This window comes from Adiantum capillus-veneris, chromosome 20 (assembly GCF_014529385.1).
Source record: "Adiantum capillus-veneris isolate H3 chromosome 20, ASM1452938v2, whole genome shotgun sequence".
NCBI classification, from domain to species: Eukaryota; Viridiplantae; Streptophyta; class Polypodiopsida; order Polypodiales; family Pteridaceae; genus Adiantum; species Adiantum capillus-veneris.
In genome coordinates this window covers 118,245,377-118,253,583 of record NC_140950.1, presented here as the reverse complement: position 1 = coordinate 118,253,583, position 8,207 = coordinate 118,245,377, and the positions used below count along the sequence as shown (strand labels likewise).

General features: G+C 44.1%; 1 protein-coding gene and 1 pseudogene across 1 annotated transcript; both read right to left on the bottom strand.

Annotated features, from left to right (window-relative positions):
- Positions 1–248: 248 nt before the first annotated feature.
- Positions 249–2,880, bottom strand: LOC147433157 (uncharacterized). The gene is made up of 3 exons (XM_086492042.1): positions 2,602–2,880; positions 2,003–2,203; positions 249–1,042 (listed from the first exon to the last, which is right to left on the bottom strand). The coding sequence occupies exons 1-3, from the start codon at positions 2,878–2,880 to the stop codon at positions 422–424; spliced, it is 1,101 nt and encodes a 366-aa protein (XP_086348168.1). The 3' UTR covers positions 249–421.
- Positions 2,881–4,198: 1,318 nt separating this feature from the next.
- On the bottom strand, positions 4,199–5,107 carry LOC147433156 (uncharacterized; annotated as a pseudogene).
- Positions 5,108–8,207: the final 3,100 nt, after the last annotated feature.

Here is an 8,207-nt window from a genome sequence, read left to right as displayed (position 1 = left end):
AACACACACCTAGACTCCCGATCTGCAAACAATCACTGTTGTCCGAGCATGTTCCCTACCAACCCAGACTAAACACCCATAGTCGCTAGGCATAACATAATGGCTTCTATGTATGACCCTTCAAAGCACCTGAACGCACAAGTACACAATCAATATCCAACAACACACATTGCCTTGCACAACCTCTGGCATGCATCCATTTTACAAGCATACATCCCCTTTGCACCTTCGATGTACAAAAAACCTCATACCCTTAAGACCTACCATAGTCACATAAATTAAAACCACTCGCATACATGACACCCATATAGGTATGAAGGTAGGAGAGAAAATGCTATATAACCATGCAAATCATGCAGGCTTAAACATGAGCATTTACAATGATGGAATCTGTTATAAGCTTCTAGCTTGGTTCTTCTCTTTATAGCACTATGGCCTCTTGCAGATAAGGCCCACTTAATTGTAGCTCATCCTTTTTTTTGTCATATTGCTTACTTCTTACGTTGCTTGTAGTTCGGCCGCTATTATCCCCAAATCTACTGCTATGCAGTTTTGACCTCGCTTGTTGTTGGATTCCAACTCCTAGAGTGTTAAAGACCTCCTTCATAGAGAACTCGGGCTCCCTCAATTCTCTGCAACTCTGGTTCCTCTTAGCGGCCATCGTCATCATCAACCTGCATGCCCATCCTGTACACCAGAAGGCCCTCCTCAGCCACCTGCGTGCTCTCTTGGCCTCGCAGGTCCCTGCCTTACATGCCAACTCTCCACCCTCTGCCATTTGGCCCTTGTCGCCTTTACTCCACACAAATGGCGCTCTTGCAAGCCCTTCCTTCCTCTTATAGATCCATTCTCCTCTTGCCTTGATCATGGCCAATACCTTGTGGACTCCAATCCCCTCATGCTGACCTGCAGCCCCGTTTTTAGCTCCCCAAGCCCTTGCAGGGATCGCCCTTGCAACTTGCGTGCGCCCCTCATCACCCTTCACTCCTCTCCATGCATCCACACAGATGGCACTCCCCCTCCATGCAATCAGTGCCGCCTCCTTGACAGACGTCCTCAGTTTTTATTTTAGCCCTCAGAAAATATAAGCCTCCCTTTATATTTAAAGAATCTCCTGGTTGTCCTTACCCCACCATCAAATACCGACGTTAATTTGTCTTAAAAAAACAAGATCTTCACCTTCACTCACACCTTGACATAACAATCATAGTTACCTCTAAATGGTACCATCGATTGCAGAAGACAAAAGCCATATCCTGTCCTCGATAAAGCACAAATTTGTTGCACGATTCGTGACCTTCAAACATGTGCACCAACTTTGTAGTCTCGTCATCATACACACATATCTTCGTACTTATCTCGATTGATAATTGGTAGTCAACTTCAATCTGATGGTCACGTTTCCCCCATTGTTTCAAATGTAGAGCTATAAAATACATGCTACAAAAATCATCAGGAGTCGCAAAAACATTGATAGGCGGTGTCCTTTGGACACTTCAAGTGGCCGAGTGGAAAAACCATCCTTGACCTGCTAAAAACCACATTCGGCATACAATTCTTGATGACATCTTTTGTTCTTTGCATCTAGTACCTGTTCAAGCATTCCCCCATTATGCTACTAATTTCCACACACCTCCTATTGGCTTCTCCCTAGGTCGACCAAATCTGGCTGCACCATCACTGCCCATCCCCTCGTTTAGCATTCATGCTCAACCACAATACTATTTAGGTAAAATAGAAATGTAGAGAGAGAATGGTATAAAATAGCTACATAAACTACATAAGAAAAATGATAATATAGTGGCTATATAGATAGGATAGAGGTAGAGAGAAAATAATATGCTAATGCAATCATCAGCCAAGATCAAATGGAAAGCTCGAGGCTCCTCCAAGCATGGTGTAATCTCCACCAGGATAAAAAACAAAACATTGGCCGTGCCATCCACCTGTAAAGCATGCATATCCAAGCCTTGCTTTACACTTCAATTCTCGGCCAATAGACATGCCACCATTCTAGCTCTTCATAGCTTTGAGCTTTGTCACCCTGTATCCACAAGCCTTTGTGCCAACCATAAGAATATTTTCCTTCACTTGAAGGACCTATACAATAAGCAGTTATCCTGTCATCTGCTACACAACCCTCTATATCATCATCTTTATCATATGAGTATTGAAACCTGCATGGTACACCTTGCAAAGCAACCTAGAACAACATAGCTATCAATAGCATAGCATAAAGCAGCAATAGCCTGCCATTTGCCTCCACTCGCGGCATAGCCAAGAAGATTTTATCCCTATGCAAACCTGTATCCAAACCCTCTGTACATGGCTTCAAGATCACCTTTTCATACTCAAGAGTATGAACTGCTCTAACTTCAACCTATTCTTTAAACACCTCATCACTTGCAAGGTTCGGGGCACCTTCCTCTTGCATGGAGCCTCACTCTTATAGGTTGCACTTGTATCAGTTTCCATAGAGTCATGTGCTAGAGCTAGCTCTCCACGGCCACAAACCAACTCCAAAACTTCAAAGTGCACCATAGCATGCCCATCAAGGCAAGGTTGCCCCACCCCCTACATAGATAACAAAACTTGACATACCAATTCTTCTGCTTCGAGCTCCTGCAAGTCATCCTCAAAAACGTGCTCGTCAATCAAGTCGGACGCACAATCAAACCATACCTCTTCCGCTAGCAAGGACCCACCATCAGCACAAGATATAAGATAGGGCAGCTCGACTCGCCGGCTCACACAAGGCATTTTCACACTTGCACTATGCTTCTCCTTGACCTCCAACTGGCTGATAGGCACCATGTATACATCTACATGAAAAACATCATAAGTCTCATACCTAGAAGAGATGGATTCTGTCTCCCACATGCTATCAGTGTCTAAAGCACTGCTAGAGCTCGAATCAACCTCGGCTTTGGCACTTAGGCTATCTTCTCCACTTCTTGCTTTTCGGAAGTCACTTGGTCAAGCACATCAGGCGGTACTCGGTAGACTCCTCTCTATAGCTATTCAGGCCTCATAGGCCCACACAGTATCTTCTCTACTCTGTCATCACGCATATCCGCTGCTACCACATGTGCATTAACAAAGGGTCGGATTACCTGAAGCTCTTCCTTAGCAATAGGCCTTGGCACCAATGGACTTGCCAGGACCTACTTTGCACGTTGCTTCTTTAAAACCTTCTTTGTCCTGCTCTGTGCATAGGCTATTGTCTCCTCGTACCTGCACGGTCCATCTATCTCGACTTTATCCCGCAGTTTTACATGCAAGCAATCCACAAACTTGGTCATCTTCAAAAAATCTGCATTCTCTACAGTAGTTACCTTAACCAACTTGCTCCATATGGCCTCGAACTCCCACATGAATGCTCAAAAATCACCGTCAAGGCTTTTCTTTAGGTTGTCTATCATGTGCTTCACTTCACTCCACTGCGTGTTGGCCACATATCGGGTTCGGAGTGCTGCTTCCAATGTGCTCCAATCCTGTTTTTCTTGACTCTACAAGCCCTCGTACCATACCTTTGCTTTTCAACGAAGCAGGAGAGGGAAATCTTGGGCCACTCCCTCTTCTATTGACAAGCCGTTGTCCAACAAAAAATGGCCGTAGTCTTGCAGCCAAACCTCAACATCTTCAACACGTGTAAAAGTCGGAAAACCCGACCATGCTATTCCTGTTAGATTCTGCTCTTCAAACCGCGACACCGTCTACGACTTGATTGAGAAGTAATCAGTAGATCCTTAGTGGGGGGGCACCACTGATGGAAAGGGGGAAATGAGAAAACGACCAGCACACAATCTGAATGCCTCTCTATAGCCCATTGATCTCACATCACCCCTATCCCCTAGTAAACACACACCTAGGCTCCGAGTCTGCAAACAATCACTACTGTTCGAGCTTCTTCCTGACCAACCCAGACTAAATACCCACAATTGCAAGGCATACCATAATGGATTCTATGTATGACCCTTCAAAGCACCTTCACCCACAAATACACAATCAATATCCAACAACACACATTGCCTTGCACAACCTCTGCCATGCATCCATTTTACAAGCATGCCTCCCCTTTGCACCTTTGATGTACAAAAAACCTCATACTTTTAAGACCTATCATAGTCACATAAATTAAAACCACTCGCATACATGACACCCATATAGGTACGAAGGTAGGAGAGAAAATGCTATATAACCACTTAAACGTCAAGAATTGGTTGGATATGATAATGAAAATCATGTAGGCTTCAACATGAGCGTTTACAATGATGGAATCTAATAAAAGCTTCTAGCTTGGTTCTTCTCTTTATAGCACTATGGCTCCTTGCAGATAAGGCCCACTTAATTGTAGCTCATCCTTCTTTTGTCGTATTCCTTACTTCTTACATTGCTTGTAGTTCGGCCGCTATTGTCTCCAAATCTACTGCTCACTTGGGCGGCCCCCTGTCGCAAAAGAAAGAATGCTCCCTTGCAATGTCCTCACCTACTGTTCCTGAGCGGCCTCTTGCCTATGCAGTTTTTCCCTCCCTTGTTGTTGGCTTCCAACTCCGAGAGTGTTAAAGACCTCCTTCATAGAGAACTCGGGCTTCCTCAATTCCCTGCAACTCTGGTTCCTCTTAGCGGCCATCGACATCATCAATCTGCATGCCCATCCTGTAGACCTGAAGGCCCTCCTCAGCCAGCTGCGTGCTCTCCTGGCCTCGTAGGTCCTTACCTTACATGCCAACTCTCCACCCTCTGGCGCTTGGCCCTTGTCGCCTTTACTCCTCACAAATGGCGCTCCTGCAAGCCCTTCCTTCCTCTAATAGAGCCATTCTCCTCTTGCCTTGATCATGGCCAATACCTTGTGGACTCCAATCCCCTCATGCTGACCTGTAGCCCCGTTTTCAGCTCCCCAAGCCCTTGCAGGGGTCGTCCTTGCAACTTGGGTGCGCCCCTCATCACCCTTCACTCCTCTCCATGCATCCACACATATGGCGCTCCCCCTCCATGCAATCAGTGCCGTCTCCTTAACAGACATCCTCAGTTCATTTTTAGCCCTCAGAAAATATAAGCCTCCCGTTATATTTAAAGAATCTCCTGGTTGTCCTTCCGCCGCCATCAAATACGAACTATAATTTGTCTTAAAAAAACAAGATCTTCGCCTTCATTCACACCTTGACATAACAATCATAGCTTCCTCTAAATGGTACCATCTATTGCAGAAGGCAAAAGCAATGTCCTATCCTCGATAATGCACAAATTTGTTACACGATCCTTGTGACCTTCAAACATGTGCACCAACTTTGTAGTCTCGTCATCAAACACACATATCTTCGTACTTATCTTGATTGATAATTGCTAGTCAACTTCAATCTGATAGTCGCATTGCTCCCATTCTTTCAAATGTAGAGCTATAAAAGACATGCTACAAAAAGCATCAGGAGTCGCAAAAACATTGATAGGGGATGTCCTTTGGGCACTTCAAGTGGTCGAGTGGAAAAGCCATCCTTGACCTGCTAAAAAACACATTCGGCATACAATTCTTGATGACATCTTTTGTTCTTTGCATCTAATACCTGTTCAAGAATTCCCCCATCATGCTACTAATTTCCTCACACCTGCTATTGGCTTCTCTCTGGGTCAACCAAATATGGCTGCACCATCATTGACCACCCCCTCGTTGAGCATTCATGCTCAACCACAGTATTATTTAGGTGAAATAGGAATGTAGAGAGAGATTGATATAAAATAGCTACATAGACTACATAAGAAAAATGATAATATACTGGCTATATAGATAGGATAGAGGTAGAGAGAAAATCATATGCTACTGCAATCATCCGCCAGGATCAAATAGAAGGCTCGAGGCTCCCCCAAGCATGGTGTAATCTGCACCTCGATCAAAAACAAAACATTGGTCGTGGCCATCCACCTCTAAAGCATGCATATCCAAGCCTTGCTTTACACTTCTCGGCCAATAGACACACCACCCTTCCAACTCTTCATAGCTTGGAGCTTTGTCACCCTGTATCCACAAGCCTTTGAGCCAACCATAAGAATACTTTCCTTCACTTGAAGGACCTATACCACAAGGAGTTATCTTGTCAGACGCACAATCAAACCATACCTCTTCTGCTAGCAAGGACCCACCATGACCACAAAATATAAGATAGGGGCACTCGACTGGCCGTCTTACACAAGGCATTTCCACACTTGCCCTATGCTTCTCCTCGATCTCCAACTGGTTGATAGGCACCACGTATACATCTTTCTCCACTTCATCTACATGAAAAACATCATAAGTCTAATACCTAGAAGAGATGGATTCTGTCTCCCACATGCTATTTGTGTCCAAAGCATGCTAGAGCTCGAATCCACCTCGGCTTTCTCCACAAAACTCACCGGCTTTGGCACTTCGGCTATCTTCTCCACTTCTTACTTTTCGGAAGTCACTTGGTCAAGCACATTATGCGGTACTCGGTAGACTCCTCTCAACAGCTGCTGAGGCCTCATAGGCCCACATGGTATCGTCTCTACTCTGTCATCACGCCTCTCCGCTGCTACTACATCTGCATCAACAAAGGGTCGGATTACCTGAAGCTCTTCCCTAGCAATAGGCCTTGGCAACCATGGACTCGCCATAACTTGCTTTGCCTGTTGCTTCTTTAAAAACTTCTTCGTCCTTCTCTGTGCATAGGCTATTGTCTCCTCGTACGTGCACGGTCCATCTATCTCGAATTTATCCTGCACTTTTACATGCAAGCAATCCACAAACTTGGTCATCTTCAAAAACTCTGCATTCTCTACATCAGTTACCTTAACCAACTTGCTCCAGATGGTCTCGAACTCCCACATGAATGCTCAAAAATCACCGTCAAGGCTTTGCTTTAGGTTGTCTATCATCTGCTTCACTTCACTCCACTACGTTTTGGCTACATATCGGGTTCGGAATGCCGCTTCCGATGTGCTCCAATCCTGTTTTTCTTCAGTCTACAAGCCATCGTACCATACCTTTGCTTTTCAACGAACCAAGAGCGATGCTACAAAAAGCATCAAGAGTCGCAAAAACATTGATAGGGAGTGTCCTTTGGACACTTCAAGTGGACGAGTGGGAAAACCATGCTTGACCTCCTAAAAAACACATTCGGAATACAATTCTTGATGATATCTTTTGTTCTTTGCATCTAGTACCTGTTCAAGCATTCCCCCATCATGCTACTGATTTCTACACACCTACTATTGGCTTCTCCCTGGGTCGACCAAATCTGGCTGCACCAACGTGGAAGGGACCTAAAATGAGCTTCAACTTGGAATTTTAGCCTTGGGATTTTGAAAAAATCTTGCTAGAAAAAGAAGATTTTTGGTGGTTAAGATGTGCACCCAAGAAATCTATGTACATAGCAAACTAGAATGAGCTCATTAGGTTGAAAGAGCTAGAAACCTAGAACTTAGTGTACGAAGGCTCATGTCCTTGATGTACATTAGCATATAGAGGTCACGGGCCATGAACTTGAACTTCACATACTAAAACCCAAGTGAATTTTCTATATCCACTATATGGAGGTAAGGCTCAAAGATTTAGTATATGAGGCTCAAAGCTTTAGCACTACATGTGCTATAGTAGCTATATTGATCTCAGGAAACTAGGCTCACATTCGAGTGCTACACAAGAATATCAAGGCAAGGCTTGAACTTAGGTTCAAGTCTCACTTGCTAAAACCTTGAAATTCAAGTGTCAACCCCCAACTAATTGTCCTAAATCCGCATATGAATGTGAGTCTTGGACTAAGGAATAATATTTAAATTCAAATGTAAGACCCCACATGATTGTCCTAAGTTAGCATACAAGTGTGAGTCTCCAATCAAGAATCAGCTTGGAAGTTAGTTCAAATCTCCATCTTAAGGATTTATTAGAGAATCATATTTAAGTTCCAACCTCCGCTAAGAAAGACCCATGAGCCACCTAAGTTCAAGACTCTTCCAAAGCCTCAAACTTAAGTGTGAACCTCTACCTTAATTAGAGGATCCTTAATAGAGGCTAAAACTAATTAAATTTGAGCCTTTATTGAAGCACATGTTACGACCTTTGCAAGTATAAGTTCAAGCCTCTCACGGTTTCTTAAAGGCTCCAGATCCTCCTCTAAGAAGGTAGAGGCTCAAGATACTTTAATTTGAGCCTATTTTGAGGCACAAGTTTGGGGATTTAACTTCAAATCTCT